The sequence below is a fragment of the Saccopteryx bilineata genome, chromosome 5 (assembly GCF_036850765.1).
Source record: "Saccopteryx bilineata isolate mSacBil1 chromosome 5, mSacBil1_pri_phased_curated, whole genome shotgun sequence".
NCBI lineage: Eukaryota > Metazoa > Chordata > Mammalia > Chiroptera > Emballonuridae > Saccopteryx > Saccopteryx bilineata.
In genome coordinates this window covers 154,941,210-154,966,095 of record NC_089494.1, presented here as the reverse complement: position 1 = coordinate 154,966,095, position 24,886 = coordinate 154,941,210, and the positions used below count along the sequence as shown (strand labels likewise).

The window sequence follows — 24,886 nt, the reverse complement described above, 5'->3', positions numbered from 1 at the left end:
TTCTGAATTATTCCGATTTTTTTTTTCAATTACAGTTGACATTCAATATTATTTCCTGTTTGTTTCAGGTGTACAGCATAGTGTTTAGACAATTATATAATTTGCAAAGTGAATCCCCTGATAAGTCTAGTACCCACCATCACCATATATAGTTATTCCTTACTATTTGGCTTTATAAATATAAATACAAACCAGATTTACCTTAAGTAACTTGCTTTAAACACATATCAAATACAGAATTGCATGCAGAAACAGGATATTAAAAGAAAAGCTTCTGAATAGGACATTAAAGATTGAGATTATTTAACTACTATTTATTATACACTATCATTATACCATGTCAATTTTGATGAGGGAAGTAAATGTTTTTTGGTGAAAGTTCAGAACTTCCAGTATCCTCTATAACTCTTGACCCTCAGACTGGAAACAGGTTTGGGGCCAGCAGTACAGGTGCTGATGCCAGCTCAGTCTCACCACAGCCAGTCGTGTGCATCTCTTCCAAACTCCATGGTCACACTGGTAGCTTGAAATTGACTGCAGTGGGAATATTTATACAACTTAAACCAGCAAAATAACCACAAAGGGTTATTTGTCCCAGAAATGGACTATTAAATATGTACCAGCACACCATTGTTGCAGGCAGAAGCTGACTGGGCACTCCATACAGCAGGAAGAAAGAGCAGAATCATGGTTTGGGTAGCCAGGACTGTATACCCCTTCAGAGGGCAACATGCAAACATGTGAGAACAAGTCTCTGCCATGCAGTCTAGGGATTATCAAACTCATTAATTTTCACATACTACATGAAACAATAGTAATAATAATAATATATATTTGAATTGCATGTAGTATCCATACACTAACTAGAATAGAACTTCTAAAATCAACTTAAGTTGATAAGAGAAAGAAATTTTTCATATTTTAGAAATCTAACTACATTTCTACCAATTCAACAGCTCTCATGACTTCTTCCAGGCGAAGGATATTTCAGACTAACCATGTCTACCAGATAGCTACTAAGAAATCCAAAGGGTAAATAGAGTGAAGTCAGAGAAATGGCGCAATAAGGGGTGCTCCCGACATCTCCCCTTGAAATTTCAACAAATTCAACAACTAAAGACAGAGAAAAAATCTCAGGAGCACCTGAAATATACACACACCAGATAAAGGTATGACTGGGTGAAAAGGTGGCTGAATATATAATCCACTCTGAAGGAATAAGACAGAGAACGGGGTTTTTCACTTTCCTTACTGATCTGAGGAAGGGCCTCTTTTGTCTGGAATCGAGCAAAGCGGAGGGACTGGGGCAGAGGGAAGAGCTGGGATAGGGTGGACGTTCAAGCAGAGGAGAGACCGCACTAGCTATGCCTGAGATTGCAGACGCAAAATGAGCACGGGCGGCAGGCTCTGACAAAGGTTGCTGGTGCAGGGTACCTGCGAAAGCCGGCACCAGCACCCGCATTTTTGTCCACTCCCGGCTCCGCAATAGCAGGCAATGTGCAAGTGGCTCCACCTGGCACCTCTCTAGACATGCCTGGGGGCCCTTAGGTGCTTGATCTGCAATGGATTCCCAGCCCTTCCTGTTCTCGCTGATGGCTCGGGTTGGCACAGCCTTACCTAGAACTGTGCTTTGAGCAGTACTGAAGGATGTACCTGGCTACTCTTACAACCTCTTGCTCTACAAGCGGTGGCTGAGGCAAACCTCACAGCTAAGTCCCCAGGCTGCTACTTCAGGTGGGAGAGACATGAGGACAGGCACCTGGAAAACTAACTGAGATTCCCATTGTCAGAGCCTCCAAGCCCTAACAAGCCCCGCCTACCAATGGGCCTGAGGCCCAGCCTACATCACTGCCAAAGCAAAACAACAGCAAACCTCTGCTCAAGAGCCCCACAGGGGCAAAACCTGTAGTACAGCGCCACCTGCTGAAAAAAAGGAAGCTACCTCTCAAAACCAGGAAAAAATTACATTTTTTATAACTTTTTTTTCCATTTTGGTCACTTTCTCTTCTCTCCTTTTTATTCTTTCCTTTCCTTTTGAACTTTATTATCCATAGCTGTTACATTTTTCATTCTTTTTTTTAAGAGGGTTTCATTTCAAAAACCTTTACTTTTTTTTCTTTTTCTTTTTCTCTCATTCAATCTTCATTTATCAACAAATTATTTTATTTTGGATTCATATTTTTCTTTGTGGTATTTTGCATGTTTCTACTTCATTTTTTATCTCTTTTGTCATTTTTCCTCAGTTCCTGCTCCCTATTCTCTGTAGTTTTTGTTCCACTTATCATTATAGAATTTTCATTTTTTCAATGTATCTTTTCAATTTTTATTTTATTTTTATTAATTATCTCTTATTAGTGTTATTAACAATACCATTCACAAATGCCATTAAGGAAAAAGAAATCAAATATCATGGATCCAAAAGACAGAGATGTAGCTCAGATAGATGATGAAAAATCTCTAGAAAAAAATTTCAATTGTTTGGAAACCTAGGAGTTAAATGACAGAGAATTAAAAATTGAAGTCCCAAAAATACTCAGGGAAATACAAGAAAGCATGGAAAGGCAATTTAGAGAAAAGAAAAAAAAACAATTTAAAGAACAAAAAGAAGACTTCACCAAGGAAATTGAAACTATAAAAAGGAACCAAACAGAGATGAAAAACTCAGTACATGAACTAAAAAACAAGGTAACAAGCTTAACTAACAGAACAGGCCAGATAGAGGAATTAGTTACATAAAAGACAGGCAACTAGAAATACTACAGAGAGAAGAGGAGAGAGACTCATACATTTTTTTAAAAATGAGAAATACCTACAGGAATTGTCTAACTCAACCAGAAAGAGCAACATAAGAATAATGGGAATATCAGAAGAAGAAGAGAGAAAATTGAATGGAGAACATACTCAAACAAATAATTGATCAGAAATTCTCAAGCCTGTGGAAAGAATTAGATCCTCCAATCCAAGAAGCAAACAGAAAACCGAGTTACCTTAACCCAAACAGACCTACTCCAAGACAGATTGTAATGAAATTATCACAAACCAGTGACAAAGAAAAATCCTCAAGAAAGCCAGGGAAAAGAAGAATACAACATATAAAGGAAGGCCCATTAAGCTATCATCAGATTTCTCAGCAGAAACTCTACAAGCCAGAAGAGAATAACCCCCATATTTAAAGTACTGAAAGAGAAGAACTTCCAGCCAAGAATACTAGATCCATCAAAGTTATCCTTCAAATACAAAGGGGAAATAAAAACATTCACAGATATAGAAAAGATGAGAGAATTTATCACCAGAAAACCCCCACTCCAGGAAATACTAAAGGGGGCTATCCGACCAGACACAAAGAACAACAACAAAAAAAATTACCAGTAAAAGCTCCAACAAGATCACAATATAAATAAGATTAATCTCTGACAACAAAAACAAAAAAGGGGAAAGGACAAAGATTAACATTAGCAAAGGAAAATGAAGTGCAGAAGTACTCATGAGATAATGTATACAATGAATATGATATATATCCTTTTTATTACCTAATGGTAACCACCCCTGAAAAAACCACTACAGAAACACATGGCTTAAAAAAAGAAGAAACAGAGGAAAGAAGTATAGAATACAACCGAGCAAAAACAAATGAGAGAAAAACAAAAGAGAAGAACCAAACAAGATACAGAGCTATCAGAAAGCAATATATAAAATGGCAATAGGAAACCCTCAAGTTCAAAAATTACATTAAATGTAAATGGATTGAACTCACCAATAAAAAGACACAGAGTAGCAGAGTAGATCAAAAAAGAAAATCCAACTGTATGCTGTCTTCAAGAAACACATCTAAGCTACAAGGATAAAAACAAATTCAAAGTGAAAGGTTGGAAAATGATTCTCCAAGCAAATAATATCCAAAGAAAAGCAAGTGTAGCCATACTTATATCTAACAATGCTGACTACAAGACAGAAAAAGTAATTAGAGACAAAAATGGTCATTTCATAATGATAAAGGGGACATTGAATCAAGATATAACACTTCTTAATATATATGTACCAAACCAAGGAGCACCAAAGTATATAAGACATCTACTAACTGATCTAAAAATAAAAACCAACAAAAATACAATCATACTTGGAGACCTCAATACACTGCTGATGGCTCGAGATCGTTCATCCAGAAAATCAACAAAGAAATATTGGCCTTAAATGAAACACTAGAACAACTAGATATGACAGACATCTACAGGACATTTCATCCCAAAACACCAGAGTACACATTTTTCTCCAGTGTATATGAAACAGTCTCAAGAACTGATCATATGCTGGGCCAGGAAACTAACATCAACAAATTCAGAAAGATTGAAATTATACTAAGTACATTCTCTAACCATAAAGCTTTGAAACTAGAGTTCAACTGCAAAGAACTAAGCAAACCCACAAAAATCTGCAAATTAAAAAACATACTTCTAAAAAATGAGTGGGTCAAAAAAGAAATAAGAGCAGAGATCAAAAGATATATACACACAAATGAAAATGACAATACGACATATCAGAATCTCTGGGATGCAGCAAAAACAGTAATGAGAGGGAAGTTCATATCACTACAGGCTTATATGAATAACAAGAGAGAGCCCAGTAAACAACTTAACATCACATCTTAAGGAACTAGAAAAACCCCCACCTGTGGTGGCGCAGTGGATAGAGTGTTGGCCTGGAATGCTGAGGTTGCCATTCGAAACCTTGGTTTCCCTGGTCAAGGCACATATGGGAGTTGATGCTTTCTGCTCCTTCCCCCTTCTCTCTCTTTCACTCTCTCTTTCTCTATCTCTCTCCTCTCTAAAATGAATAAGTAAAATAAACCCTCCCCCTCAAAAAAGGAACTAGAAAAAGAAGAACAAAGGCAACCCAAAACTAGCAGAAGAAAGAAAATAATAAAAATCAGAGCAGAAATGGTGGGACACTTGAATCTATGTAAACACAATAAATTAAAACCATTTAAAAAATCAGAGCAAAAGTAAATAAACTAGAGAACAGAAAAACTATAGGAAAAAAATCAATATAACAAGGAGCTGGTTTTCTGAAAAGATCAACAAAATAGACAATACCTTGGCAAGACTCACTAAGGACAAAAGAGAAAGGACTCATATAAACAAAATCCAAAATGAAAGAGAAGTCACCACAGATACCACAGATATATAAAGAATTATCGTAGAATACTATGAAAAACTATATGCTACCAATTTTAACAATCTAGAAGAAATGGATAAATTCCTAGAACAATACAATCTTCTTAGATTGAGTCACGAAGAAGTAGATAGACTAAACAGACCCATAAGCAGGGAGGAAATAGAAACGACAATCAAACCCCCCCCCCAAAAATAAAAGTTCAAGGCCTGATGGCTATACTAGTGAATTCTATCAAACATTCAAAGATTTGGTTCCTATTCGACTCAAAGTCTTACAAAACATTGAAGAAGAAGCAATACTTTCAAACACATTTTATGAGGCCAACATAACCTTCATATCAAAACCTGGCAAGGACAACACACACAAAAAAAACTACAGACCAGTATATCTAATGAATACAGATGCTAAAATCCTAAACAAAATACTAGCAAATCGAATACAACAACACATTAAAAAAATAATTCATCGTTTTCAAGTGGGATTCATCCCGAATCACAAGGATGGTTCAACATACATAAAACAGTTAACATAATACACCATATCAACAAAACAAAGAACAAAAATCATATGATCCTATCAACAGATGTAGAAAAGGCATTTGATAAAATATATGATTTTATGTTTAGGACACTCAACAAAATGGGTACAGAAGAAAAATATCTCAACATAATAAAGGCCATTTATGACAAACCATCAGCTAACATCATATTAAATGGCAAAGAAACTGAAAACTTTTCCTCTAAAATCAGGAACAAGACAAGGCTGCCCAATGTCTCCACTCTTATTCAACATTGTACTGGAAGTTCTAGCCAGAGCAATCAGACAAGAGAAAGAAATAATAGGCATTCATATTGGGAAAGAAGAAGTAAAGGTTTCACTTTTTGCAGATGGTATGATCCTGTACATCGAAAACCTCAAAGACTCCAGAAAAAGACGTAGAAACAATAAACCAATACAGTAAGGTCGCAGGATACAAAATTAATATACAGAAGTCTATTGCCTTCCTATATGCCAACAATGAAACATCAGAAAATGAACTAAAAAAATAATTCCTTTTATGGTTGCAACAACAACAAAAAATACCTAGGAATAAACATAACAAAGAATGTAAAGGACTTATATAATGAAAACTACAAAGCATTGTTAAAGGGAAATAGAAAAAATACAATGAAATGGAAAAATATTCCTTGTTCTTGGATAGGAAGAATAAATATAGTCAAAATGACCATATTACCCAAAGCAATATACAAATTTAATACAAGCCTGACCTGTGGTGGCGCAGTGGATAAAGCGTCGACCTGGAAATGCTGAGGTCACCGGTTCAAAACCCTGGGCTTGCCTGGTCAAGGCACATATGGGAGTTGATGCTTCCAGCTCCTCCCCCCTGTCTCTCTCTTCTCTCTCTCTGTCTCTCTCTCTATCTCTCCCCCTCTCTCTCCTCTCTAAAATGAATAAATAAAAAATAAAAATGTCTTTAAAAAAAACCAACAAACAAACAAATTTAATACAATTCCCATCAAAATTCCAATATCATTTTTTAAAGAAATGGAACAAAAATCATCAGGTTTAAACGAAACTATAAAAAACCCTGAATAGCCAAAGTAATCCTAAGGAAAAAGAATTCGTTTGGGGTATTACAATTCTGGGGGGTATTATAATACCTGACTTCAAATTATATTATAAAGCCATGGTAATCAAAACAGAATAGACACTCAGACCAATGGAACAGAATAGAGAGCTCAGAAATAAAACCACATATACATGGTCAAATAATCTTTGATAAAGGGGCCAACAACACACAATGGAGAAAAGAGAGCCTCTTCAATAAATGGTGCTGGGAAAACTGGAAAGCCACATGCAAAGAATGAAACTCGACTACAGTTTGCCCCCTTGTACCAAAATTAATTCAAAATGGATCAAAGACCTAAATATAAAACCTGAAACAATAAATTACATAGAAGAAAACATAGGTACTAAACTCATGGACCTTGGTCAAAAAGAGCACTTTATAAATTTGACTCCAAAGGCAAGGGAAGTAAAGGCAAAGATAAATGAATGGGACTACATCAGACTAAAAAGCTTCTGCACAGCAAGAGAAACTGAAAACAAAACAGACAGACAGCCAATGAAATGGGAGATTATATTTTCAAACAACAGCCAGATGAGGGCCTAATATCCAATATATACAAAGAACTCACAAAATTAAACAACAAACAAGGAAACAATCCAATAAAAAGAATGGGAAGAGGATATGAACAGACACCTCTCCCAGGAAGAAATACAAATGGCCAGTAGATATATGAAAAGATGCTCATCTTCATTAGTTATTAGAGAAATGCAAATCAAAACTACAATGAGATACCACCTCACACCTGTTAGATTAGCTATTATCAACAAGACAGGTAACAAGTGTTGGAGAGGCTGTAGAGAAAAAGGAACTCTCATTTACTGTTGGTGGGAATGTAAAGTAGTACAACCATTATGGAAGAAAGTATGATGGTTCCTCAAAAAATTAAGAATAGAACTACTATATGACCTAGTATATACCCCGAAAACTCAAAAACATTGGTAGTAAAGACACATGCAGTCCCATGTTCATTGCAGCATTGTTCACAGTGGTCAAGACATGGAAACAACCAAAAAGTCCTTCAATAGAAGACTGGATAAAGAAGATGTGGCACATATACACTATGGAATACTACTCAGCCATAAGAAATGATGACATCAGATCATTGACAACAAAATGCTGGGATCTTGATAACATTATACTGAGTAAAATAAGTAAATCAGAAAAAACTAAGAACTGTATGATTCCATACATAAGTGAGACACAAAATTGAAACTCGTGGACATGGACAATAATGCAGTGGTTACCAGGGGCAGCGGAAGTGAGGTAAGGGAGGCAGTGGGGGAGAGGAGAGGGGGCATAAAGAAAACCAAATAAGCCTGACCAGGCGGTGGCGCAGTGGATAGAGCATCGGATGGGATGCGGAAGACCCAGGTTCGAGACCCCAAGGTCGCCAGCTTGAGCGCAGGTTCATCTGGTTTGAGCAAATAGCTCACCAGCTTGAGCCCAAGGTCGCTGGCTCAAGCAAGAGGTTACTCGGTCTGCTGAAGGCCCGCGGTCAAGGCACATATGAGAAAGCAATCAATGAACAACTAAGTTGTTGCAACACGCAATGAAAAACTAATGATTGATGCTTCTCATCTCTCCATTCCTGTCTGTCTGTCCCTGTCTATCCCTCTCACTGTCTCTGTAAAGAAAAAAAAAAAAAAAAAAGGTGATAGAGGACAATTTGACTTTGGGTGACAGGTACACAACATAATCAAATGTCAAAATGATCTGTAGATGTTTTCTCTGAATCTATGTACTCTAATTGATCGATGTCACCCCATTAAAATTAGTTGTCTAAATTAAAAAAAAAAAGAAATCCAAAAGGTAAACTCTTTTTCACTCGATCAGTCACCTCTCCCTTTCTTTTCCTTTCTCATTGTTTGATGGCTTTACAGTATACAGACTATGGTAAACTGATCTTTCCAAATGGAAGAAAGAAAACAGTGCTTTACATCATAAAAATATTTTATATAGAGATCAAATAAAACTTTCATAAAGCCACACATGTGTATAACTTTCATGAAACACAAATAAACTTACATTTATTTATTTGTTTGTGTGACAGAGAGTCAAAGAGAGGGACAGATAGGGACAGACAGGAAGGGACAGAGATGAGAAGCATCAATTCTTCGTTGCAGGACCTTAGTTGTTCATTGATTGCTTTCTCACATATGCTTTGACTGAGGGGCTCCAGCAGACCGAGTGATGCCTTGCTCGAGCCAGCAACCTTGGGTCCGAGCTGGTGAGCTTTGCTCAAACCCAATGAGCCCACGCTCAAGCTGGCGCCCTCGGGGTCTCGAACCTGGGTCCTCTGCATCCTAGTCCAACGCTCTATCCACTGTACCACCGTTGGTCAGGCCAAATAAACTTACTTTTAGACAAATCATATCACCTGCTTCTTTTTCTGTTTGCTTCTGCCACATGTCCTTTTAAAAACAGCCTTATTGAAGTTTAATTTGAGAGGGAGAAGGAGAGAGACAGAAGAGATGAGTGAGAGACAGAGACAGAAAGAGAGAGAGAAAGCCCCTGTTTGTTGTTTCACTTAGTTGGATACTCATTGGTTGCTTCTCTCTCATATGTGCCATGATCAGGGATCAAACCTGTGACCTTGTCATGCTGGATGACACTCTTTCCAGTGAACCACCCAGTCAGGGCTAAAATGTACCCATTTTCAGTGTGAAGTTCAATGATTTTTATTAAACTTAAAGAATTGTGCCACCACCCAACTCAGTTTTAGATGATTTCCATCACCACAAAGATGCCTTATGCCCATTTGTAGTCAATCCAAGGTCCTAGCTCCAACCCCAGGCAAATACTAATCTACTTTCTTTCTTTATAAATTTGTCTTTTCTTATCTCAACATGATAAAGGCCATATATGATAAACCATCAGCCAACATCATATTAAATGGCGTAAAACTGAGGACTTTCCACCTTAAATCAGGAACAAGACAGGGTTGTCCACTCTCTCCACTCTTATTTAACGTGGTGCTAGAAGTTCTGGCCAGAGCAATCAGACAAGACAAAGAAATAAAAGGCATCCATATCGGAAAAGAAGAAGTAAAGGTATCACTTTTTGCTGATGATATGATCCTATACATCGAAAACCCAAAGGACTCCACAAAAAATTTACTAGAAACAATAAACCAATACAGTAAGGTCGCAGGATACAAAATCAACATACAAAAGTCCATAGCCTTTCTATATGCCAACAATGAAATATTAGAAAACGAACTCAAAAAAATAATCCCCTTCACGATTGCAACAAAAAAAATAAAATACCTAGAAATAAACATAACAAAGAATGTAAAGGACCTATATAACGAAAACTACAAGACATTGCTAAGAGAAATAGAAAAAGACACAATGAGATGGAAAAATATTCCTTGTTCTTGGATAGGAAGAATAAATATAATTAAAATGGCCATATTACCCAAAGTAATATATAAATTTAATGCAATTCCCATCAAAATTCCTATGACATTTTTAAAGAAATGGAACAAAAAATCATAAGATTTATATGGAACTATAAAAAACCCCGAATAGCTAAAGCAATCCTAAGGAAAAAGAATGAAGCTGGGGGCATTACAATACCTGACTTTAAACTATATTATAGGGCCACAATAATCAAAACTGTATGGTATTGGCGGAAAAATAGACACTCAGACCAATGGAACAGAATAGAAAGCCCAGAAATAAAACCACATATATATGGTCAAATAATCTTTGATAAGGGGGCCAACAACGCAAAATGGAGAAAAGAAAGCCTCTTCAACAAATGGTGTTGGGAAAACTGGAAAGCCACATGCAAAAGAATAAAACTCGACTACAGCCTGTCCCCATGTACTAAAATTAATTCAAAATGGATCAAAGACCTAAATATAAGATCTGAAACAATAAAGTACATAGAAGAAGACATAGGTACTAAACTCATGGACCTGGGTTTTAAAGAACATTTTATGAACTTGACTCCAATGGCAAGAGAAGTGAAGGCAAAGATAAATGAATGGGACTACATCAGAATAAAAAGTTTTTGCTCAGCAAGAGAAACCGATACCAAAATAAACAGACAGCCAACTAAATGGGAAATGATATTTTCAAACAATAGCTCAGATAAGGGCCTAATATCCAAAATTTACAAAGAACTCATAAAACTCAACAACAAACAAACAAACAATCCAATTAAAAAATGGGAAGAGGACATGAACAGACACTTCTCCCAGGAAGAAATACAAATGGCCAACAGATATATGAAAAGATGCTCAGCTTCATTAGTTATTAGAGAAATGCAAATCAAAACTACAATGAGATACCACCTCACCCCTGTTAGATTAGCTATTATCAACAAGACGGGTAATAGCAAGTGTTGGAGAGGCTGTGGAGAAAAAGGAACCCTCATACACTGTTGGTGGGAATGTAAAGTAGTACAACCATTATGGAGGAAAGTATGGTGGTTCCTCAAAAAACTGCAAATAGAACTACCTTATGACCCAGCAATCCCTCTACTGGGTATATACCCCAAAACCTCAGAATCATTGATACGTAAAGACACATGTAGCCCTATGTTCATTGCAGCACTGTTCACAGTGGCCAAGACATGGAAACAACCAAAAAGCCCTTCAATAGAAGACTGGATAAAGAAGATGTGGCACATATACACTATGGAATACTACTCAGCCATAAGAAATGATGACATCAGATCATTTACAGCAAAATGGTGGGATCTTGATAACATCATACGGAGTGAAATAAGTAAATCAGAAAAAAACAAGAACTACATGATTCCATACATTGGTGGAATATAAAAACGAGACTAAGAGACATGGACAAGAGAGTGGTGGTTACCAGGGGTGGGGGGAGGGAGGACGCAGGAGGGAGGGAGGGAGAGAGTTAGGAGGAGGGGGAGGGGCAGAGAAAACTAGACAGAGGGTGACGGAGGACAATCTGACTCTGGGTGAGGGGTATGCAACATAATTTAATGACAAGACAACCTAGACATGTTTTCTTTGAATATATGTACCCTGAAATATTAATGTCATCCCATTAACATTAATAAAAATTTATTAAAAAAATAAAAAAATAAAAAAAATAAATTTGTCTTTTCTAGACATTTCCTATAAGTGAAATCATACCATATATATAATTAATGTCTTGTGTGTGGTTTCTTTCACTTACAATAATGTTTCCACGGTTCACCACTGTTGAAGCATGTATCACTTCACTACCTTTACTGTTGAATAGTGTATACTTCACTGTATGAATATACTGCATTTTATTTTTCTATTCATAGTTGATATACATTTGGATAATTTCTACTTTTAGATACTATGAACAATGCTGCTATGAATATTCATGTTCAAGCATTGATTCAGACACATGTTTTCATTCATGAGTTGCATAGTAAATTTAAGCATACCTTTTTAAGCCTGACCAGGCGGTGGCGCAATGGATAGAGCATCAGAATGGGACACAGAAGACCCAGGTTCAAAACCCTGAGGTCGCCAGCTTGAGTGCAGGATCATCTGGTTTGAGCAAGGTTCACCAGCTTGAGCCCAAGGTTGCTGGTTTGAGCAAGGGGTCACTCATCTGCTGTAACACCCCTCACTCCCCCACCCCCGGTCAAGGTACATATGAGAAACAATCAATGAACAACTAAGGTGCTGCAATGAAGAACTAATACTTCTCATCTCTCTCCCTTCCTGTCTGTCTGTGCCTATCTGTGTCTCTCTGTCTCTGTCACACACACACACACATAGGCACACACAAAGTATAACTTTTTTTTTTTTTTTGTATTTTTCTGAAGTTGGAAACAGGGAGGCAATCAGACAGACTCCTGCTTGCGCCCGACCGGGATCCACCCGACATGCCCACCAGGGGGCGATGCTCTGCCCACCTGGGGCGTTGCTCTGTTGCGACCAGGGCCATTCTAGCGCCTGAGGCAGAGGCCATGGAGCCATCCTCAGTGCCTGGGACAACTTTGCTCCAGTGGAGCCTTGGCTGCAGGAGGGGAAGAGAGAGACAGAGAGGAAGGAGAGGGGGAGGGGTGGAGAAGCAGATAGGCGCTTCTCCTGTGTGCCCTGGCCGGGAATCGGACCTGGGACTCCTGCACGCCAGGCCAACGCTCTACCACTGAGCCAACCAGCCAGGGCCAAAGTATAACTTTTTAAGAGACTACCAAATTGTATTTCAAAGAGGCCAAACCATTGACATTTCCACTTGCAAAATATGAAGTTTCCAGTTTCTACACATGCTCACCAGCTAAATAAAATGATAAATTATTAAATTTCAATATGTGGCCCAGAAAAATTTGTGGACAAAGCACCTACTCTTACATCATTCCATTTAGGACATCTCCTTGGGTGGGACACATGGAAGTGTGGAATATGAAAGAAGAAAGAAAATTTATAGTCTCAGACCTTCTCCAAGTCCCCTTTCCTGCTAGCAACTATACTGCTCACAAAAGTTAGGGGATATTTCAAAATGAATATGAAGTGATCAAATATCCCCTAATTTTTATGAGCAGTGTAGTATTGCTCTACCTCCAATTTCCTACCTAACACTCAGGACCCAAACTTCTCTAACTTTTAAGGAAAGGAACTCAATGCCCACCCAGAGTGATTCTGTCTGCCTATCCTCAATGCTAGCCCATGGGATCTCGTATACCCATCAGACTGGGAGAGTAGAGTAAGCCCTAGGAATAATTTTGCTAGAAAACAATCCAGATCTGCATCAGGTGTGAACACTTCTGATAGGCCTCAGAGGTTTCCTTTCTACTGGCACAGTTATACAAAAGTAATAATTTAGGCCCTGGCCAGATAGGTCAGTTGGTTAGAGCACTGTCTCAAAGTGGATGTGAGTTTGATCCCCAGTCAGGGCACGTACAGGAACAAACCAATGTTTCTGTCTTTCTCTCTCTCTTCCTCTATAAAATCAATTTTTTTAAAAAGGTAATAATTTAGTAACTTAGAGGAGCTGCTTATAGCATATGCCTAACATCATTACTTTCAATGAAATTTTTACTATCAATAAGTAAACCTCAGGTTAATTTTTCTCCAAGTCTTACACTCAGATACCACAGCTGGTTCTTCTCATAACAGTCATCTACTCACAACTTGACATTTATAGAATTTTTCTTAAGGAGTATCAATACCAGTGATATTTTTCTGAGTTTCTGATTACATCTAGAGTAAACTGGTAACACTGAGAGTGATATACAATTGGAAGCCCTGTAATCACGCTTACCTCTTGTTTTTAATTTACATAGTATATAATTAGGTAGAAATACAGTGTGTCCGTAAAGTCATGGTACACTTTTGACTGGTCACAGGAAAGCAACAAAAAACGATAGAAATGTGAAATCTGCACCAAATGAAAGGAAAACCCTCCCAGTTTCTGTAGGATGATGTGGCAGCATGTGCGCATGTGCAGATGATGATGTAACACCATGTATACAGCGGAGCAGCCCATGGCCATGCCAGTCGAGATGTGGACGGTACAGAGGAAAGTTCAGTGTGTTCTGTGGCTCGCTAAATTCGAATCCATTACCAAAGTGCAACGTGAATATTGGCGCGTTTATAATGATCGTGCCACCACATAGGAATAACATTACTCGGTGGGATAAGCAGTTGAAAGAAACCGGCAGTTTGGTGGAGAAACTCGTTCTGGTAGGCCATCAGTCAGTAACGAGTCTGTAGAGGCTATACGGGATAGCTACCTAAGGAGCCCTAAAAAATCTGTGCATGAGCCCACATCGAACTGCACTAAATAGGTATGAAACCGGGAGAGTTTTCCTTTTATTTGGTGCAGATTTCACATTTCTATCGTCCTTTGTTGCTTTCCTGTGACTGGTCAAAAGTGCACCATGACTTTACGGACACACTGTAGGTCTGCTGACACCTACAAGTTAATTGTTTTAAGAACTTTAATAACTACAAAATACAATTTGAAGTAGTTCTTCGAGCATGTTTTCCTCCATTTTATATTTCTTTGGAGGCTGCACAGCTTCTGAAAGCAAACTACAATAAGAAAATTTGAATTTTTTTTATGTTTGGAATTTACAAAGTGTCATTTTAGAACACTGCTTTCATGTACTTAAAACAAGTATTATGCCAAAACTATTTTGCTGAACAAAAAATAATTTATTTAAAAATATATATTCTTTATATTTTTCTAATTTCATGCTTTTATTAAAAATAATAAAATAATCCTCCATCAGATTTTTTTTAATGTTACTTAAAAATATAATCCTATAGGTAATCAGTAAATACTTCCCTACCTCTGGGCTCACCATAATTATACACTCTGTCCTCCTGAAAGTTATATACTGCTTATTAAAAAACCTCACAGACTTCTAGGATTAGACTGGACCTCTTCATGTGTATTTTAATGATGAAGCAACTGAAGCCCAAAGGGTTGGGTGACCTATCTAATCACTAAAAATAAATTCAGAATCAGTAGTGCTAGCTTCAAGTTCTAGCATTACCAATCACTTTGTGATCTTGAAGAATTTAATATTCATGATCCTTAATTTCCTTATTTGTAAAACAGTACTATATCATTCACAGGATCTTAGTGGGAAGCAACATGACATAGACTGTAGAAAAATAATTATTTACATAATGACATAAAACATTTGCACAAACCTTCTGAAGTTCATCAAATAACAGGTTCTTCACACACTGTACTGAGGCTAGATATGTATTTACTCTGACAGTTGTGAATGATGGAGGATGTGACAAGCGATTTAACAGAGTTTCAAACTTCCTTTCTGCTTCTTGTTTACCAAAAGCTAATACAACCTAAAAGGAAGAGAACAAGTTATTGTTTCAATTTCATTATATGAATTAAAAATATTAAACAGAACATGCATATATGTTTGTTCCAATTTATGAACATCTTTCAGCAATTGTTAAGTTCCATTTCATTTTGCTGTACTATTCACATTTTAATAACTCTCAGGGAATAGCATCACTACTTCACAGAGCTCTTGGGTTTAACTGTGGTAATAAACACCTAACAAAATGCCCGACATAAAGGCTTAGAAAAACATTGCCTCAACTTCAAAGCATCATTAATATTTTGAATATGTTAATAACAGCTGTGTTTATGCATATAAATCTGGGACTTCATTCTACTTATTTATAATGTATTAACTGTTACACCACTTCTGTAGAGCTATTTACTTAATAACCTCATATCCTAGAGCAAACGGGTCATTAGTCTTTTAACACACCAGGATTTGAAGACGTAACACTGAGAGTGTCATCCAAAGATTCCCACATGACATCAACTTTTTAAATGGTATTAGTAAATGTAACAAATAGATATTGTCAAAAAAAGTTGGGTAGCAAAGGTGTCAGAAATGAAGTTATAGATTCAAACAACCAAGTCACCTTGTAATTAACTAAAGCTTTTTAATATATGTGTTTCCCCATTGTTGTCACCTTTGGCTATACTGTCTTTACAAACCTCCTGTCTACAAAACTGCCAGACTGAAAGTATTAGTACTTTCTCAAGGTTTATGTTTTAAAAGAAAAAACCCAAATAATCCTTTTTTACTTTGTCAAAATATCCTTGATATTTTTCAAAAAAAAAAAAGTGTTTTTCTTTTTGTAAAGTCATACAATTAGTGGGTTTGGGGCAGAGGTGGTGTCAAAAAAAAAGTATCTGGTGCCTGGCCTGTGGTGGTGCAGTGGAGACATCAACGTGGACCTGGAATGCTGAGGTCCTCAATTCAAAACCCTGGGCGTGCCAGGTCAAAGCATATCTGACAAGTAAGCAATGAACAACTAAAGTGAAGCAACTATGAGTTGATACTTCTTGAGCATCACCCCTCTGGAAAATCAATAAATAAAATCTTTTAAAAAATAGAGTATTTGTTTCTTCTTTTATAAAACAATGTTGACAATTTTTTTAAATTCTGAGAAAAAAAATGCTGAATGCCTCCATTTTTCTTACTATGTTCCTTTTAAGTTCTTTGAAATCAAGAGAAGGTAGTTTCTCTTTTCACATGGTCCAGTCCTTAACATAATTTTTGGAAATAAAGTGTAGAAATCAAATGTAAAGGTCATGGCTTCAGCAACATTTTTAAAAATGAGGAACATTTCAAGCGGCTTTACTTTGAATGGAAAACCAAAGATTTGGAAACTACAAAATTTCCTACAGAAGTAAAAAATCCATACCTTTCAAGCTTCAGATTTCAGCACTGTTACCTGAAAGCTGCATCAATTCGGGTGTTAAGTGATTCTTTGGACCCTCGTTCTCTGACCTGAGTTCTGGTCAAAGAGGAGGAAATCGCTACTGAAAAAGATTGCTAGGAGCAAGATGTAACGGCCTGCAAATCACTTAGCACAACTAGTGGCATTTAAGAAGCACTGGACAATATTACAGCATCTCTTCCACCTGAGCACCAGAGTGAGCGCTCTAGACCAGTGGTCCCCAACCTTTTTTGGGGCCATGGACCGGTTTAATATCAGAAAATATGTTCACAAACCGGCCTTTAGAGTGGGACGGATAAATGTATCACGTGACCGAGACAAGCGGCAAGAGTGAGTCTTAGACGGACGTAACAGAGGGAATCTGGTCATTTTTTAAAAATAAAACATCGTTCAGACTTAAGTATAAATAAAGCAGAAATAATGTAAGTTATTTATTCTTTCTCTGTGGACGGGTACCAAATGGCCCACGGACCGGTACTGGTCCGTGGCCCAGGGATTGGGAACCACCGCTCTAGACTACTCCGGTATTTTTAAACACGACATATTCTCCAGGACCGGTGGGGGGTGGGGTGGGATCTTTTCTTGCTCATCTCTGTAAGCCTTTCAGTGGCACTGCCAGGAATAAAACCAATTTTTTCTCTTCCTTCTTCCCTATTCGCAGGGAATTTACTCGTTCTTTAGGAAAGCACTGATTAAATTACTGCGGAAAGATACTGGCATTTCTTACACTCTTAAAGACTAGTAAGAAACAACGACTATGGAGATAAGTGTCCTTTTAGGCTTTTTTTTTCTAATTCTCTAGGGTGTGTAAATATTTGAATGTTTGCAAATATCATCTTATATATTTATCAGACCTACCTCTTTATTCATAAAGCCCTCTTTAAGATAGTTTTCAACCTCAAGTCTCAAAGATATTTTAGGGAAAACAGACATTTTCCCTATTGCTAACTTCTCCAAGAGAAACACTGAACACGATGGTTTTTCTTTTTTCCAAATTACACTGAGCAGTGCTTGGGTAATGAATACCACCGCAACCTGCCGGGTCCACCAGATGCCCAGGAAAACCGCGCCGCTGACGCCGGGTTAAATTCGGAAGTGCGAAGGATCGTCCACAATTTGTCCAGCGCAGCCAGTTTTAATCGGCTTCCTCGGCGGCACCACACCCGTCCTCAGTCCTCCTTTAGGAACGCTCAGGAAATCACCCTGGGCAATGCCACTCACGTTGCTGAGAACAACCAAAAGGCCTAACAAGCAAGTCCCTTCTAAACTGGACAGAAAACTGGACCGGCTCAGACGCACTCAACCTTAAGGCCTAATTTCCAAACCCGCGCCTCCAGTTCCTCTACACAGAGCGCTTTCTGACGCGTCACTTCCGGCGACGCGGCCCCACGTACCCGGCCTACCAATCCGCAGCTGTACATTGCCGCTACGTCATACGCCCCGGGTTTCCCGAGCTCGGCGGGTGCTGCGTTCGCATACCGAGGCGAGGCGAGGCGAGGCGGGGCGGGAGGGCAGGCAGAGGGAGTAGTTCGGAGTGGGTGGCTGTCCAGGAGAGCGAACCGACCCAGCACTTGGGCCAGGAGGACTGGTGGAGGTAAGTGGGAAATGGAGAGATGGTGTGGATTGAGTCCCAAGACTGTTGGCCCGAATAGGTGAGGAGTCCAATAGGTGCTTGAGGACGTCCAAAGAAAGGACGAAGACAAAATTTATTTGGACCCATCAGCCATCCTTTGATTTCATGAAATTAGCTTTTTCAGGCATACAGATCTGACTTCGGTTGTGAATCAATACTATTCAGATTTTCAAAAACTGGGCTAACGAGCCCTCAGGTAAAAGTTAAAAACCCACAGAAAGTATTTATAATTAGTTGATGTATACTTTAAAGCTCGGGAGACCTTTGGTATAATCTTTTTATGCTACAGGGAGAAGGCACCTCATAAAAGTCACTGAGCCATTTTATGATTTATTTGGAAACTAAAAATAATTATCCTCTTTCTTGACTTAGTGTTTTTTGCAGTAACTAATTCATTAACATTACTGTAGGAGAGAGTTTTGGCTTAGAACCTTTCGTTCTTTAATTCTCACATGAATATATATATATATATATATATATATATATATATATATATTTTAAAAGTATAATAGCTGCATTCTCTGATACATTGATCAGGTTCTGTAAAAATAAAAAAAAAAATTAACTTTCATCCATTAGGCTGCACGACAACCTTGTAAGGGGGTTATCATTATCTCTTCACACAGGAGTAAAAGAAGACTACCAGAGCTGAAATAACTCTCAGCAGCTTCACAAGTTAGTGAGAAAGTCAGGATAAAAATTGTAGCCACCTGACTTCTTTCCACCATGGCATACTTCTTCAATAAATTCATGGGATTCTTCCATGTTTATATTATCTGCAAATGATTAGGAAAATGTCTAGACCAGGCATTTCCAAAGGAATCTTTGTAGTCTCAACATTGTGGTGACCGTAGCACCAATGATGGCTGGAAAATATTTAGGAGCTGAGAGAGGGAAGAACAAATTGACCTAGATTATAAACTCAGAGAGGGGAGTGCCTTTATCATACCACTTCATACCCAGGTCTGAACACATATAGGCACTCAAGTACTGATTGAGAAGATAAATGAATGGACATAATGTGTGAACTAGAGAAAGAAAATGCTGAAAAAAACACATTATTTGCTGTAAATTAGTTCACTAGTTCAGCACATGTGAACAGTGCTGAGGACTCAGACTATCCTTGGCTAGACATTTTTGTAGTGACCGTTATGCTGATGAAGAGGATTTTTGGTGTTAAGGTTTGGTTCAAAGAAAGCATATTACAACCTGCAGTTGGCATAGTGTTACCTTTTCTGGATCAAGGACTACACTGAAATTAGTTTTTTAAAAGTTTCTTAAATGATGTTTTAAGAAAAAAAAAAATCGGGGCCCTGGCCCATCAGCTCAGCAGTAGAGCATCGGACCAACATTTGAATGTCCTGGGTTCGATTCCCAGTCAGGTACACAGAAGAAGTGCCTATCTGCCTCTCCACCCTCCCCCTCTTGCTTCTCTCTCTCTCTCTCTTCCCCTCCCATCCCCTCCTGCAGTCATGGCTTAATTGGAGCGAATTGGTCCCAGGCGCTAAAGATGGCTGCATTGCCTCTGCCCCAAGTGCTAAAAAATGGCTCTCGTTTCAATGGAGTAAGGGCCCCAGATGGGCAGAGCATCGCCTCCTAGTGGGTTTGAAGGTGGATCCCAATCAGGGCGCATGCAGGAGTCTGCCTCTGCCTCCCCTCCTCTCACTAAATTAGAAAAAAAAAGAAAAAGAAAAAGAAAAAAAATTGACTCTGGCCAGTGGTTCAGTGGATAGAGCATCTGCCTGGATGTCTTGGGTGTGATTGCTGATCAGGGCACACAGGAGAAGCGACCATCTGCTTCTCTCACCCTCCCTTACCCCCTTCTCTCTCACTCTTCCCCTCCCATGACCAGTGGCTCATTTGGTTCAATGTGGCCCTAGCACAGGTGGTCTGAGCATGGCAGCCTCCGGTGCGAAAAATAGCTCAGAACTTGAGCATCAGCCCCAATGGGTTTGCTGGGTGAATCCCGGTAGAGAAGCATGTGGGAGTATGCCTCACTATTTCCCCTCCTCTCACCTAAATAAATAAAATAAAGTAAAATAAAAGATCACAAAGGTGTTAAAAAGTGCTCCAGTTAGAAAGTGTACTACAACTCTGGTGTAGGAAAATGGCCAGAGATTAGATGCTGCCCTGACACAAGTCTTTGGTGGGGACTTCGGAACGCCAAGTCCTGCGGGGAGAGAACGCTGCCCCAGCAAGCACTGATAAGATTGTTTAAAGGAAACAGCTGATCTCTATGGTCTTTTCTCTACATACCTGAAAGGTATTAGTCATCTTTTTCTACACCTGAATCCATGCTAATTTGACCCAGGCTCTGCTAAATTTGCTTGATGAGCAAAGAGATGAATAAATACAATGAGACTGCAGAGATCTGGGCTCTCAGTCCTAGAGGCTGGGAGTCCCCTGTACCCACCTTTTCTCTATGTTGTGTCTTATATATTTTTTCTTGAATCCTGCAGTGCCTTCCTTTTGTGCACACACCCATTGCTGAGCTGGTCTTGGCACTCTGGTCTGGTAGCTCAGTTGGTTAGAGCAGTGGTTGGCAAACCACGGCTTGCGAGCCACCTGTGGCTTTTTGGTCCCTTGAGTGTGGCTCTTCCTGCAGGCGCTACCTTGATAAGGAATGTACCTACCTATACAGTTTAAGTTTTAAAAATTTGGCTCTCAAAAGACATTTCAATCACTGTGCTGTTGATATTTGGCTCTGTTGACTAATGAGTTTTCCAACCACTGAGTTAGAGCATCTTCTGGGTACACCAGTTAGATCCCGTGTCAGAGCACATACAAGAATCAACCACTGGCCTTGACCAAGTAGCTCAGTTGGTAGAGCATTGTCCCCATATTGTCCAACCAAGGTTGCAGTTCGAACCCCATCAAAGCATATATACAAGGCTCAACCATTTCATATTCATGAATGCATGAATAGGTGAAACAACAAGTTGATGTGTTTCTCTCCCTTTCCCTCTCTAAATCAGTCAATAAATTTTTAAAAATTTTAAATAAAAAATAAAAAGCATATTACTCAACATTCTCTAGTTTGATTAAATTATTGACTAGTATCCCTAATACCATTTTTATATGTGTAACTGATACATTGGCATGGTTTACACAACTATAGTCTGTTAAAGTCATTTTCCAGTTATGACTAGTTTCCTTTCAGTAGTAAAAACTTATAGGCCCTGGCCGGTTGGCTCAGCGGTAGAGCGTTGGCCTAGCGTGTGGGAGTCCCGGGCTCGATTCCCGGCCAGGGCACACAGGAGAAGCGCCCATCTACTTCTTCACCCTTCCCCCTCTCCTTCCTCTCTGTCTCTCTCTTCCCCTCCCGCAGCGAGGCTCCATTGGAGCTAAGATGGCCCGGGCACTGAGGATGGCTCTGTGACCTCTGCCTCAGGTGCTAGAATGGCTCTGGATGTGAGAGCAACGCCCCAGAGGGGCAGGGCATCACCCCCTGGTGGGCATGCCGGGTGGATCCCAGTCGGGCGCATGCGGGAGTCTGTCTGACTGCCTCCCTGTTTCCAGCTTTGGAAAAATGGAAAAAAAAACCAAAACTTATAATTACTAAATCTACCAATAAAACTTTTTTTTTTTTGTATTTTTCTGAAGTGAGAAGCCAGGAGGCAGCAGAGAGACAGACTCCTGCATGTGCCTGACCAGGATCCACCCAGCATGCCCACCAGAGGGTGGCAATGCTCTGCCCATCTGGGCCATTGCTGTGTTGCAACTGGAGGCATTCTAGCACCTAAGGTGGAGGCCATGAGTCATCCTCAGCGCCCAGGCCAACTTTGCTCCAATGAAGCCTTGGCTGCAGGAGGAGAAGAGAGAGAGAGAGAGAGAAAGGAAGGAGAGGGAGAAGAGTGGAGAAGCAGATGGGCACTTCTCCTGTGTGCCCTGGCCAGAAATTGAACCCAGGACTTCCACACACCAGGCTGACGCTCTACCGCTGAGCTAATTGTCCAGGACTGCCAATAAAATTTTTAATATGAAAAAATATTTTAAAATTCGTACAGCAATCTTGTCAGGCAAATTGTAGAAAACATAACAGTAAATTAGAACAGTTGATCAAAGTTTCATATATTTCAAAAGAGTAGAACCAATGAAAATATTGGCTCTACTGCACAAATATATTCCTTCTACCTAATTTTTTTTATTTAATTAATTTTAATGGGGTGACATTGATAAATCAGGGTACGTATGTTCAGAGAAAACATCTCTAGGTTATTTTGACATTTGATTATGCTGCATTCCCATCACCCAAAGTCCAATTGTCTTCCGTCGCCTTCTAACTGGTTTTCTTTGTGCCCCGCCCCTCCCCCAACCCCCTCCCTCTCTTCCTCCCCACCCTGTAACCCCCACACTTTTGTCCATGTCTCTGAGTCTCATTTTTATGTCCCACCTATGTATGAAATCATATAGTTCTTAGTTTTTTCTGATTTACTTATTTCGCTCAGTATGTTATCAAGTTCCATCCATGTTGTTGTAAATGATCCGATGTCATCATTTCTTATGGCTGAGTAGTATTTTATAGTATATATGTACCAAAGCTTTCTAATCCACTTGTCCTCTGATGGACACTTGGGCTGTTTCCAGATCTTCGCTATTGTGAACAATGCTGCCATAAACATGGGGGTGCATTTCTTTTTTTTTTTAATTATTTTATTTATTCATTAGAGAGAGGGGACAGAGAGAGAGAGAAGGGGGGAGCAGAAAGCATCAACTCTCATATGTGCCTTGACCAGGGAAGCCCAGGGTTTTGAACCGGCAACCTCGGCGTCCCAGGTGGTCGCTTTAACCACTGTGCCACCGCAGGTCAGGTGCATTTCTTCTTTTGAAACAGTGCTATGGTGTTCTTGGGGTATATTCCTAAAAGTGGGATAGCTGGGTCAAAAGGCAGTTCGATTTTTAATTTTTTGAGGAATCTCCATACTGTTTTCCACAGTGGCTGTACCAGTCTGCATTCCCACAAGCAGTGCAGGAGGGTTCCCTTTTCTCCACATCCTTGCCAGCACTTATTCTGTGTTGTTTTGTTGATGAGCTAATTAAAATTGAAAGAATAATTCAAATTTACTGTCTCTAGAAACGTGTAAAATTGTTAGCCAGTATCACTTCAATAAAATTCTATTTTAAAAAGTTTACTGTCTTTAAAGTATCATTAGGCCACCAAGAAAATATTTAATGGGCTTTTTTGCTTCAAGGCTCGCAAAAAAATGTTTTCAGATACTGTTTCTTAAAAAACTGAAAGCCAGAAAAAAAGAATAATGTGGTATATATCCATGTTTAAAAATTGAAGCTAAGTTACAAAATCTAGTACTTATTGTTTAATAAAACTAAGACTAGAAATGTTCCTTTAAGCCTCTATCAACACAAACACAAAATAACTTACATTTACTGGCCAATGCATAGTCATGAAAGTTTAAACTAATTTGTATAGGCTTCGTCAGCACCTTTTCCTCTATAGGTAAAGCTAAAACTTGCCTTCAGTATCGAAAGTTGGAGCACATATAAGACTTAAAGGGTCTTTGAATCAAAACACTGGGAGAGCATAAGTCACATACTTCTCTATGTACAAGTAATGAAATGGAAGCATACCATATTTCCCCATGTGTAATACACTCCAATGTATAAGAAACCTTAATTTTGGGGCCTGAAATTTGGGGAAAAAAATTACATAGTTTTTTATTCATCATAAAATTTATACAACTCATCACTGTCAAATCTCCCATCCTCTGTGTCTGATGATGAATCAGTCTTCATATATTGCCTAGTCCTCAGTTCCATCTGTGGCATTTGAAATACCACACTTCTTAAATGACTTGACAATGATCTCAATCTCGTTATTATCCCAGGATCTTTCACCCAGGTACAAACTTCTTCTATAGTTCATTTTTTCATTCTTCCTGCTGGTGTCATATTGTCCCCAGGAGACTTCATCCATTGGTTCCATTCATCTCATGGCAGCTTTGAAGGGTTTGTTAATGCTGGCATCAAGTGTTTGGAGCTGGGATGTCAAGCCTTCAGTTATGATGGCAAGTTTTGGGGGGTTTTGCTGTGCAGCAATCTTCTTTGTATTTTTTGTTATGTGTGCCCTGAACTGATCAAGCACCAATAGGGCAGGTTTCTGTAAGAGCCCACCCGGTCTCCTTCTCCAAACTTTCTCAAACCAGATCTTCATCCCATCCTGATCCATCCAGCCCTTGTCATGAACATGGACAATCACTCCTCGAGGAATGTCTTCTTTTGGCATTGATTTGTG

General features: G+C 38.9%; 1 protein-coding gene across 3 annotated transcripts in view; it reads right to left on the bottom strand.

The window, feature by feature from the left end:
* Positions 1 to 24,886, bottom strand: part of NSUN6 (NOP2/Sun RNA methyltransferase 6) — an 86,991-nt gene that overhangs the window by 58,856 nt on the left and 3,249 nt on the right. The window contains exons 1-2 of one of the 3 annotated variants that reach the window (XM_066232433.1): positions 18,398 to 18,449; positions 15,429 to 15,584 (exon numbers count right to left, since the gene is read on the bottom strand). In XM_066232433.1, coding sequence (XP_066088530.1) covers positions 15,429 to 15,584; positions 18,398 to 18,424 — 183 coding nt within the window. In that variant the 5' untranslated portion in view covers positions 18,425 to 18,449. Of the gene's footprint in view, positions 1 to 15,428; positions 15,585 to 17,861; positions 18,359 to 18,397; positions 18,450 to 24,886 lie in introns of those variants that run through there. The other 2 variants (XM_066232431.1, XM_066232434.1) reach the window with 2 other exon arrangements.